The sequence below is a fragment of the Metopolophium dirhodum genome, chromosome 3, assembly GCF_019925205.1.
Source record: "Metopolophium dirhodum isolate CAU chromosome 3, ASM1992520v1, whole genome shotgun sequence".
In the NCBI taxonomy this organism is placed as follows: domain Eukaryota; kingdom Metazoa; phylum Arthropoda; class Insecta; order Hemiptera; family Aphididae; genus Metopolophium; species Metopolophium dirhodum.
Genome location: NC_083562.1, coordinates 18,779,814 through 18,792,177, shown reverse-complemented (window position 1 = coordinate 18,792,177; position 12,364 = coordinate 18,779,814). Strand labels below are relative to the sequence as shown.

Genomic DNA, 12,364 nt, shown 5'->3' with positions numbered 1-12,364 from the left:
ACAGATTATATGAAAACAGAATCTGTGACTCGTGAAAAAATGTTCTTTGGAACAAATGTCTTTCGACAAATAGTTATTGGAACAAATGTAAATAGGAACAAAGGTATCATTGGAATAAGTTGACTTGGAACAAAAAATTGTGGAATAAAAGTTAGTGATCCATAGGAGGGAGCCATATTTGTTGTTTCATGCATTTATTCCTTAGATTATATACATATCTACGTCGGTGATAAGCACTATCTTAAACCGTGGTGATAAGCATGAACTAAGATAGTATGGACTGGCGACGGTGTTAATATTTGCGGTCAAGTTATTCAACGGTATTTCTGTAGTGGGAGAAATTTAGTGACTGAAACGCTATCTATTTGAAAGTATTGACACTCTTTCAAATTATTTAAATAAATACAACATATTAAAATGGTTTGAAATTGTAAGCCACAGATTATCGATTTCTTATTGAAACATTGCTGATCAGCGTATAAAAATTAAAAATATTTTTTAATTAAATAGTTATATACACAGTCAAAACATTCACGATTCACTAACTGTTCTATTAAAGTTTTACATCTTACAATAAGTTAAAATTGTACATGCTTGCACAAGAATCAAGTACCCACGGCCACTTTCAAGCGCAAGACGCCCAGACGCGCCCAGTGTGCACCGGGCCAAAACGGCCTGACTGAAAAACTGTCTGGGCATATTATAACAGTTAAAATAAAATTTTTTGATAAATAAGGTTACAATCATTTATATATAATATGTAAAACTGTATATTATTAAGTAGATTGTATTATAGCCGTATAGGTATTAGCGTTTAGCATGAACTCATACTAATAATTAATAATAAACACGATTTAATATTTATATTATTATTTACGAATTTACGAGGGAATATATTAGGTAAAAATAATAGATAACAAAGAAGAATACAACCCACTGCACGGCGCGCGCCCGCCGACCGGCGAACGAACGGAACACAATAAGTTGATTATTTTTTTATAGTTGATACTTGGTAGTTCATGAAAATAACACTACGATCGCTTCGGTTGCAAGATTTCCCTCTCTACGGAAACTACGTTTTAAAACATGACCGCACCACTACCACCCGCCCATCATGTCGCCACCAGTCCATATTATCTTAGTTCGTGGTGATAAGATAACATTCAAATAATTACCGTCTGAATTTAAAATAAATATCACATTATTACAATAATTATTACGTGTTAACCTCCCATATTCCCTGTTAGATCCTTTATGGTGGCCCCAAATTTTTTTTCCACCAAGGCGAAAAATGTCTTTATATTTAAAAAAAGGTTTGTACCCAAAACTACCTATAATTCTACCTATACACCACGGCAACATCCACCTACCACCCAAAAAGGAGTTTTTCATAAAATAAGAGTACCTAGGTCTCTATAATTGCACACTTTTTAAAATTTATTTTTGTACATTAAATTGCTTATATTTTTATAACTGAGTACTTTAAATTAAATTAAAATCCATAAATGTAACATAACATATACATTTAAAATAAGCAAAAAAATATGTTACTTGGTCAAGACTCAAAAGGTACATGAACATTTATATTAAACTGTGTAGGTGGTACGTATATATAAACAGGTTGAGAAAATGAGAACCACTGAAGTAGATAAACCAAATATTTAAACCGGCAAAGTTACACATTTAAGATTTAACTTATCAAAACATATTATTTTCTAAATGAAGGGTCCGGTGCAAGAACCGGCTATCTCCACTTTTTTTGAAAATGCATGTTTTTACATTTTCTGATAACAAAGAATTTTGTCTACATTTCGGTGCAATAATCGGCTATATCCGTTCATTAGATAGCTTAATATCATACAAATGGAGATGTCTGGTATACAGGTTACGGTGCAACAACCGGCTATCTCCGGAGATACCCGGTTATTGCACCGAGACATGGCAACACTGTATAATAGTGCGCGAGATGATAGCATAATATTATTTTATCAGTAAGTTATAATATATTTCGTAAATTTACTATTCGTTTTTTGTTATAACTTAAAAATATTAACACGTATTAAATGGGAATGTTTAGGTTTCTGTATATATACACGGTCGAGTGCTTCGCCTTCCTTTTTTTTTTACTTAGCTCGCGACACTACCGTGTCGCTGGATAAAGTTTATATATTTTGTTAATTTAAATGGTTATTTACTGTTATAACTTATAATCGATACATTTTAATTTACTATTATACTATTTTTTTAAATTTTTATAAAGTATGAGTTATTTTATTTCGTTTTTTTAATATTTTGTTTAATATAGTATCTTTTACATAGATACTATTTTTTTAAATTTTTATAAAGTATGAGTTATTTTATTTCGTTTTTTTAATATTTTGTTTAATATAGTATCTTTTACATAGATACTATTTTTTTAAATTTTTATAAAGTATGAGTTATTTTATTTCATTGTTTAAATATTTTGTTTTACTTGTAATACCTAGTTACTCGGTTTTTTCTTTTGTTATATATTAATAACGATGTATTAATAAATATGGTATTTATTAATTGGTTATACGTGATTGGCTTTGCAACGATGTGTTTTGTTTTTTGTGTCTCCTAACACTTTTTTTGTAGTTAAAATGTTTGAATTTTCGACTTCAGTAGTGCAGTAAATTGTCCGATATATCGAAAAGTGAACATAATTTATTATTTGTATGTTAAATAGGTCAAAAATTAAGGGTAAAACAAACAGTAATATTTTTTTTATTTTTATAAATCATAAGATTCGGTGCAATAACCAGCCATTTCCACTTTTTTTTAGTGAATTTATTATTATAAATCAAGAATATGTTGTATTATTCTATACTGTTTTGTAAAACATAACTATAATACATAGTTTTAAAGTTTTGCAAATTTTTAATATTTATGATTATATTTTCAACATAAAATTGATATAAGGTCAAAAAACGAAAAAAAAAAATTTAATTCGGTGCAATAACCAGGTATCTCCGTGTTTTTTTTATTTATACTATTTAATTAATGTACTTAAAATAATGTAAAATGTAAATTTATATATACATATAGATAGCTCTTCATACGAAGAATTCAATTATGTTTATATTATATTTATACCTCAATTAGAAATATTTTTATTTCGTTATTTATTTCTACTGAACAATTTCAAAAAGTGGAGATAGCCGGTTCTTGCACCGGACCCTTCAAATGTCTGCACGGCAATTTGGTTACACATATCCCATTAAGTATTCTAATTTAAAAAAAAAAACTGAAAATGTTAGTAGGTACTAAAATTTTTGTGTCTTATGTGGCATTCTATATTCAAGAGGATCACTAGTGTAACTGTATAAGTCATCAATAGTTTTCTCTTACGTATCCTTGTAATCTAAACTGATATACTGTCTTGAAAAAAAAAAACAGAAACTAAATATTACTATGTCACAGTAGTCAGTAAATATAATATTATTAATTTATGTTAGTTTCAATCAAAATTTACATTGATAATGTTAAAATTAAATTTTATTAAAGGCTACACTATAATTATTATAGCCATAATAGCTGATATATAGCAAAGTAGATTAAATATTTTAATTCAGCTTATTTTAGTTTTATTTTAAAAGGTCTAGACCCGAGATCACCAAATGGTAGCATGCAGACTAGAATAAAAAAGTAAAAACCGTTTATATTCAGGGCTTGAAACCATTTTCAAAACCGATTTCAGTAACCCGAAGACCGTAATCAAAAACGAAACCGAAAAAATTGGATACCGGTATTAAAGGCAATACCAAAACCGGAAAAAATTGGAAACTGGTATTAAATTCAAAACCGAAATCTGAAAAAATTGGAAACCGTTATTTTTAATAAAATTGAGATCATGATTAAAATGTTGATAATTATTTCATTATTCGCAAAATTATAAGTTGCTTTAATAATAGTAATGATATAAATTATTATTAAATAATTAAAAAATCTTATCAAGTAATTAAGTATAATAAAAACATTCAATTATAATTTCAAGCTTTATTAGAAAATCCGTTTTTAAAAATGTAAAAATCGGTATACAAAATCGAAACTTAAATTTTTAATACCGGTATTAAAAAATTAAAACCGAAACCGAATCTGATCAAGAACATTCTAGATGGAAGGGTTAGATATAAATTCTAAAATGCATGTTTGAAGATGCTAAAATAATATAATATACATAATAATATCAAAATTACATAGTTTGATATTAATGTATTATCTTGGTATTTCATATATTAATAAATTCTATTCAACATTAATTTTATTCTACAAAATATGATAGTTGATTTTTGCATTAAACATAACTTTTATCTATTTTTTTTATTAATATTACTTTTTACAATTATAATAATGCAACACCAATTAAGAAATTTAACAAAAATGTTAATGTAGTAAAATTTATTTAAAACAAAACAAAACAATAAATATTTTATTAGTATAAAAAACAAACATCAATCATATTAATCATCATTCAAAAAACATTCCAAATTCTCATACTCGGATTTAGGACTATTAGTCTTCTTTTTATTCTTTTTTTCATTTTTACCCTTGGCTTTTTTTTCTTTTACCTAGATTTTAGACAAAATATATTTGTTATTATTGTTCCATATAGTTAAAAAAATATTTTATTTATATGGAATATTCTAGAAGTTGTAGTAATAAATTGTACGGACAATTCTATATATTGTAAGTGTACAGAACTGAAACATGATCATTAGAATTTACGGATGCAGGTATATTTTGTTTACTCTTTGATATGTAAAATACTTAAATACGGCCATGGTTACACAACTGAGAATCGTACTTTAACTCTAGAACTCCTTGTAAAATGTATCTTTATTTATTGGCTTTCAGTTGACCAAATACAAAAGGTCATAGTTTCAGCTCAAACACTTTTTAAAAATTGTTTTCCTCAATTTTATTCTTTCATAATAGAATTTAAAATTATCCTCTAGCTACAGCTCTCTAAAATTTGATTCCAAAATATTAATTCTATCATTAAACTATTTATACCTCTTAATATTGTATACACAACTATACTATTTTTCACAAGAGAACAGGACCGTTTCGCGCATGTAAAAGAATTGGTGCGTCAAGAACCACGTGATCATGCCTACAACGGATAGTTGGTGGAGGATGCGCGGAGGCGAACCAGTTTTGGTTGGCCGCCGGTTCCGTTCTCTCATGAAAAATAGTATAAATAATATAATATTGTGAATTAAATTTTATGGTAGTAGTTTAAATTAAAAAGTGGAAGTCACTGCTGTACAATAGGTTACAAGTGGTCTCTGTAATGTAGTGTTAAATTTGAATTTTATGATATAAAATTATTGTATACAAAAAACAATTCTGAGAAAAGACAGTCTGTCACCCTATAATATTACTAAGTATATTCGATGATATTATTGTGATTAAAGTAATTTATTTTACTATTATTGGCATTAGTACAACAGTAAGTTAAATTCATGTTTGCCAAAAAAATTTCATTTGAAAATGTCATTACGTGTATAAAATATAATAATATAATTTAAAAGTTTAATATACCCACGAATAATATTTATAAATTACAACAAAATAACTAAAAATTGTATTCTTGGTTTTAATATTATGTAATTTTGTCCAAATTTGAACATATAATGTCTATACAAAATAACTGAGTTTATAATATATAATATATGTGTTTATTATATTGTTTAGATATTTTAGTTACAGTATAAACTTTTTATGAAAATCCTTGTTTCAAATTTTCAATCCTTAGCTATACAAGTTGAACATATTATACATTTTTAACTACTAAATAATCATTGCCAAATTTGAACTTTAAATACTTATAAAAATATCATACAAATGTATCTTTATTATTTTTCAATAATATTTTACATTACCTTTTTACTAACATTACTTAATCCATCTACACGTTGTTTGGATTCTTCATCTTCACCACCTTCTGGTCTTGGTCTTGTAGTATTTTGAATAGAGGACCAATTGTTTATATCATTTGATTCAACATTGTTCTTTTCAATCTTAAGTTAATAAAAAAAAAAATTAAATTACTACTTTAGGTATACTTTGTTATTTTTAAAAATTATAACAGTATAACTATTAAATACATGATATATATTAGGGCTGTTCTTACAATACCCGGTTAAAGTTTTTGAATTTTGCTGGTAATAAAATCTGTTATCAGTCAGTTAGCGTTAACCAACACTTTACCGGACATTGTAAGAACAGCCCTTAAAGTGTTTCTCACCTTAATTCTATCAATATCTGGCGTAAAATCATCAGGATCTACATCGGCTTGATAACCTGCTACCATTGGATTTCCACAATCATCGTCACTAAAATATCAAGAATTTTTTTTTATTATTTAACTGGTTGTGTTTCAACTTTTCAAGGCATAATATTATATTCTCAGGAATCATAATATTGCTTTAACATTGCCCTGAAAAGATAAGGCAGCCTGAGTAATAGAAATGGAACACAGATTTATAATGTAAATAAGACAAGACTATTTTCTATACCCATGTAGATACACAGATCATTGTTTTTTTTTTTTGTAGATCTATTTTTCTGAACTAATTTTTAACATTATTATTTATTATAAACAATTTCCATTGTAGATATTATATTTTCCTTTAATTTTTACAAATTGAGTTCTGCAGGTGATGTAGGAGCTATAATTGTGGAATGCCAATGCCAAGGGCTTTGTGCTCATTCGGTAGAACGGCATAAGGTCACAATCAAATATACTAATTAAATACTTTCCTAAAATCAGTAAACATTTAGGTAAATAAATCTTGTATTTTACCTTTCATCAGAATGTATCTCTGTTTCTTTAGATGTTTTAACAACAATATCCCCATGACCTGAATCTTCTAAAAATGATTTATCTAATTCATCATCAGGAACAAAGTCATCCAAGTTGTTAATGTTTATTATCGAAGGAGTTTTTATAAAAGGTTCTTCTTTAAGTGTTTTGATATCTTTCCCTTTAAAACAAAATAATTTCATGCTTATTCTTAATATTTATTATTTCATATTAAATTATTATTGAGAATACTTTACTTAATTCTGTTTGCACTACATTAGACTTATTTCCAGGAAACATTTTTTGTGCAATATCTTGAGTTTTGGAATCTATAATTTTTGAATTTTCAACTGGAGATTTAACATCTTTTATATTTGGTGATGGTTTATTTAATAAAGGTAAAGGTAAAGTAGGGGCCACTGATTTATTTTCCGCATCAGCTCTTCGTTGTTTAGATAATCTAGATAAAAATCTAAATACAAAATTATAAATAAGTACTTAATTATTATAGTTATTGTTTTAAATAATATTACAATTTAAACTATGAATAGCTTACTCGTCATAATTTGCTTCATTACTCTGCTGATAAACATCCAACTCCATGGTCATAATTTTTGTTTCACTTCCATTTGTTTCTAAATGATTTATTATGTTTTCCCGTTGGAGTTGCAAAAATGAAATACCAATCCATTTATAAATTAGCCGTAAACCAAAACCATTTGACATTGAAACTTCAGCATACCGGATAGGTGTACCCCTAAAGTAACAAGTTTATTAAAAGTTTAAGTTTACAGAATTTAATTTCAAAAATTAATGATTATCATTAAAATACCTGTCTAGAGTCTTCAAATGATAAATAATTTCCTCTCCATTGATACTTCGATGATGGTTCATATCACAATGGTTACCTAATACTAATACTGGAATATTATCTGGAATTTTAGGAAGTTCATTGTATACGTAATCCAATGTCCTGAAAATGTTTAAATCAAAAAATGAATATTAATGAAAAATAAAATTGTAAGTAATGATATTTGAAATACTGAAAATGTTAATCACTGAGAAGTTTTTTTTAAATTTTAGATATAAGATGTTCCAAAAATGTATTTTATGGTGCTTGAGTAAAAGGAATTAATTTAATTTTTGTAAAATAATTACCTATTCATTAATTCATGCCTGAGGATTTTTGATTTAATTTCAAATAATATTAAGATAATTATCAGTGTTAAATTATATTGAAATTGTTCTTGGCTATTTATTGTTTGGTTTAGGAAAACATAAATTATTCACTGAAATATCATAGTCATTCATTCTATGTGAAATGAAACAAATTCGTGTTTGGTCAGTTAAATAAATATACTACATTTGATCTAGTTATTTCAAAATAATGTTAATACCATCTTTTAGTGATATCCAATACTAGTAAGACACCATTTGTACAACGGTAAACATCAACTAGTTCGGCATCTAGAACTGGAGTATCTTCTACTGGTATAGGAGATAATTTAACTTTATCATGCTCCGTTTTTAGAACATCACATGACTTTGAAGACGATAATGGTCGTCTTTTTCCTTTATCAACTACATCCCATACTTCAACTTTTACAACATCTTCTGTGTTCTTATAATTCCATTGAATATGAGCAACCTTTAATAAAATAATTATAACCGTCTTTAATTTGTAAATATTATAGTATAGTCATACTTGGATTTCGTCTGTCTCTTCATAATTTGCTAGAAATGGCTTTCCTTGTAAACGGTTCCATAAACAAGTTTTACCAACATTTCTATCTCCTTTAATAACTAATTTTACTGAAAATCATAATATGTAATCAAATAAAATAACAAGTTAGAAAATTAGGAAATTAAATATGAATTCAAATACTAACAGTTGTATTGAATTCCTTTAGAAAAAGATCGTTGTAAATCCTGAGGCAATGCTTTTGGATGAGAAGTTGTATTAACAGTTGTATCTTTTTCTACGGTTTTGTTTGCCAAACGTTTCAGTGTTGAAAACATATTTTTGAGGCTTCTGGACAGTTAAAAGAAAAAGTAATTTATTTAAAAATCAATAAAAGTTTATTTTGATTCAAGTATTTAATTTATGGTTATTATCCATAAATAAATTTAATATTCATCGTTTATTAAATTATTTTTAAGTTTTTGTAGATTTAGTTAACTGATGAAGTTGAGTAAGTCTAAACCAAATCATGAGTTTATATTCTTTCAATAATGTTATGGAACATTCAAAACAACTACCTTATAATTATAATGGTATTACCTATCTGGAAGTTATAATAAGTAACTGAATTTACAACAACTACAAAAAGTGACAGTCCACAAGTGTCTACACTCTTCAACTTCGTTCTTACTTACCTACCTACTATATCACTACAATTCCTGTTGAACTGTCTTCTATCAGATACTATATACGACCGTATATAGTATTTGCTAGTTGCTACTATAGCACTATGTTAGTACGACCGTATATAGTATTTGCTAGTTGCTACTATAGCACTATGTTAGTATGTTACTACTCAGTACTCAGTGTAGTCAGAACACTCAGAACCACTAATCACACTTTCACATATCTGTATTTATATAAATGTTTATTTAAATATTGTTTTGCTCTGATGGCAGAACATTGAATTATGATAAGAGGCACGATGATAACATTGAAAAGTAAAAATATGTGATTTTTGGAATCACGGAAAAAAATCAAAACCTCGGACTAAGATATATATCTAAGTCCGTGACCAAAGCATAAAGATTAAAGAGAAACCAAAATTGTATATTTTGCTATTATGTATTTATGACTTATGTCATATTTAATTATTAGATACTAATTCTATTTTACTAATAACAAATTAGATCAATAATCCAACCGACCAGATACTTTGGTTAGGTACCTATAGTCAATAATTATACGTATGATTAAATATTTATTTATTCATGCTCGTATAGTAGTACGTTCATCATAAAAATATGAAATTAATAAATATAATAGGTAAATAAACTGAATACAGGACATATCACATAATATCATTATATATAATTTATAAATCAAAACAATTCTTAAGAGTATAATCAAATTAATTACATTTTTTAAATGCATTTTTTTGACGAATTCCATGTTTTATATTAAGGTTGTTGATTGGTCGAATAGGTTTTAATTTAAGTAAAAAAGTGGGTGTCGCTCACTGTACAGTAGGTAAGTAGGTTACAAGCGGGTCACTGTGGTCTGCGATAAATGGTGTTAAATTTTAATTCAATGATATAATATCATTGTATAAGAAGGACGATTTTGAGCGAAGACGATCAGTCGGCCAATGATATTACTAAGTGTATTTGATGTTATAATTGTGAATAAAGTGATTTATATAATATAGCCTATTTACGCGGAACCTTCTTTTAAATTATCAATCGACAATCCTTAGCTATAAAAATTGAACATTTTATATATTTTTAACTACAAAATAATTGTTACATTTTAAATTTGATATATTTTGTCAAATTTCGAACTTTAAATGCTTACAAAATAAAAATTGTGGCTATATATTTTTAATATTTTTCAATTGCTATTTAAGCAGAATATTAGGAGTCCTGTATTAAATTTTGACGCTTTTTGTCCCAACAAATAAATTTTGATTGATATTTGTAGAAAAAAAAAACTAAAAAAATTGAAATTTGAAATTGTCTGTAAAGAGCTCGTCTCAAAATGATTCAACAATTTTTCAAAATTTTAAGTATAGTCTATCCAGCGAGATCGCGCCGCGCACCGACCAAAACTGGTTCCCTTACGCAACACCCTGCCATAGGGGAGCCGGTTTTGATAGCAAAAGGATGGCACAGAATCGGCAGAGTATAGGTACCTATTTAATTTGTTTCATAAAACAGATACTCCAACGATGAATTTTTATTTTACATATTCATAATCAAATAATCAAAATTTTTAAAATATCAGTTTTTTGTTTAATGTATGTTTAGTAATGTATTTTAAGTGTGTTAGAAATTATAATTTAGGTAGTAAACACGAATTAAGATTTACCTTATTATACCCCAAATTCTTAAAAATGTCATATTCAAATAAAGTATTTAAAAATTCTTGTATTTCAAATTTTTGGAGAAGTTAAAATCAAAAAAAGGTGGATAAGTGGATGTCGCTCTGCTGTACAGTAGGTTACAAGTGGGTCACTGTAATGGATGGTGTTAAATTTGAATTCAATGATATAATATCATTGTATAAGAAAAACGATTCTGAGCGAAAACGGTCAGTCAGCCTATGATATTACTAAGTATATTTGATGATATTATTGTGAATAAAGTAATTTATAGCTAATGGCCATAGTTGCCGAAGCTTAAGATCAATAAAAAAAAAAAAAAAAGTAATTTATTTATTTATTTACCTATTTACATGGAGCCTTTTTTTATTTTTTCAATCCTTAGCCATAAAAGTTAAACATTTTATACATTTTTAACTACAAAATAATTAATAAATTATAAATTTGATAAATGTTGTCAACATTTGAACTTTAAAAGCTTATAAAAAAAAATTGTGCCTATGTATTTTTAATATTTTTCAACTGCTATTAGAACGATATATCAGAAGCCTTATATTCAATTTTCACGCTTTTTTACCGAACAAAAATTTTTTTATTGATATTTATAGAAAAAAAAAACTAAAAAAATTGAAAACTCACAATGTCCGTAAACCGCTCAAAGAGTCAAAATATTTTCAAAATTGTATGGTGTATAGAAAATGCTAATATAAACATTCAGTGAAATTTTCAAGTATTTACAGTAATTTGTTTTTTAATTACAACAAAATAAGAAAATTGTTACATGAGAAATCTAGTGAATATCAAATGTAAAAATATAAATTTCAGACGCTCATAAAAATTTAATTTAAGTTTCTTGTAGACATTTTTTTTTTTTGATAAAGGCAGACAAACTTATGAGTAATCTTATATTACATTTTCATGTATAGATCTAAGATTTTTAAAGAAAAATTTTTATGAATTCTCAACTCAAAATAATTTGCTAATTTTCGTGATTTTTCAGTATTTTGTCAAAATTTGAACTTTAAATGCTTATGAATAAAAACTGTGACTAAGGATTTTTAATTTTTTTCATCTGCCTTTTAAACAATAACTTAGGATCCTTCTATTAAATTTTCAAGCTTTTTTACTCAACAGATAAAATTTTATTGATATTTATAGAAAAAAAAACTAAAAAAATTGAAATTGACAATGTCCGTAAACAGCTCAAAATAAGTCAAAATATTTGGAAAATTATATGGTGTATAGGAAATGCAATTATAAACATTCAGTCAAAATTTCATGTCCCTACGGTCATTTGTTTTAGAGTTACACCAAAAACCAAAATCGATTTTCTCGAAAACAGATTTTGCGTAAAAATTCCCGTTTTTCTTAATTTTTCTTTTGTTTTTCACGTCGCTTGTGAAAACTACTGGGAAATTTTTACTTTTGACCCCCCAAAGTACCAACTAGATTCACTTTCCTATCAGAAAAG

The 12,364-nt window shown here is 26.6% G+C and overlaps 1 protein-coding gene across 6 annotated transcripts; it reads right to left on the bottom strand.

Moving 5' to 3' along the window:
- Positions 1-4,386: 4,386 nt before the first annotated feature.
- On the bottom strand, positions 4,387-9,408 carry LOC132940246 (rab-like protein 6). 6 transcript variants are annotated; one of them, XM_061007723.1, is made up of 12 exons: positions 9,366-9,408; positions 9,209-9,309; positions 8,722-8,864; positions 8,538-8,644; positions 8,230-8,480; positions 7,665-7,805; positions 7,389-7,589; positions 7,090-7,304; positions 6,833-7,013; positions 6,275-6,362; positions 5,910-6,047; positions 4,387-4,592 (listed from the first exon to the last, which is right to left on the bottom strand). In XM_061007723.1, the coding sequence occupies exons 3-12, from the start codon at positions 8,849-8,851 to the stop codon at positions 4,485-4,487; spliced, it is 1,560 nt and encodes a 519-aa protein (XP_060863706.1). In that variant the 5' UTR covers positions 8,852-8,864; positions 9,209-9,309; positions 9,366-9,408; the 3' UTR covers positions 4,387-4,484. The 6 variants fall into 6 exon arrangements, with proteins under 6 accessions (XP_060863706.1, XP_060863708.1, XP_060863709.1 ...); XM_061007725.1 differs by having other exon boundaries at positions 9,213-9,309; positions 9,366-9,406; XM_061007726.1 differs by having other exon boundaries at positions 9,092-9,406.
- Positions 9,409-12,364: the final 2,956 nt, after the last annotated feature.

Coding starts and splice junctions, on each gene's coding strand:
- LOC132940246 (XM_061007723.1), bottom strand. CDS start 8,851: ATGTTTTCAACACTGAAACGTTTGGCAAACAAAACCGTAGAAAAAGAT. Junction 7,806..8,229: donor TTGGATATCACTAAAAGATG/GTATTAACATTA, acceptor AAACATTTTCAG/GACATTGGATTACGTATACA. Junction 6,048..6,274: donor CAGATATTGATAGAATTAAG/GTGAGAAACACT, acceptor TATTAACTTAAG/ATTGAAAAGAACAATGTTGA.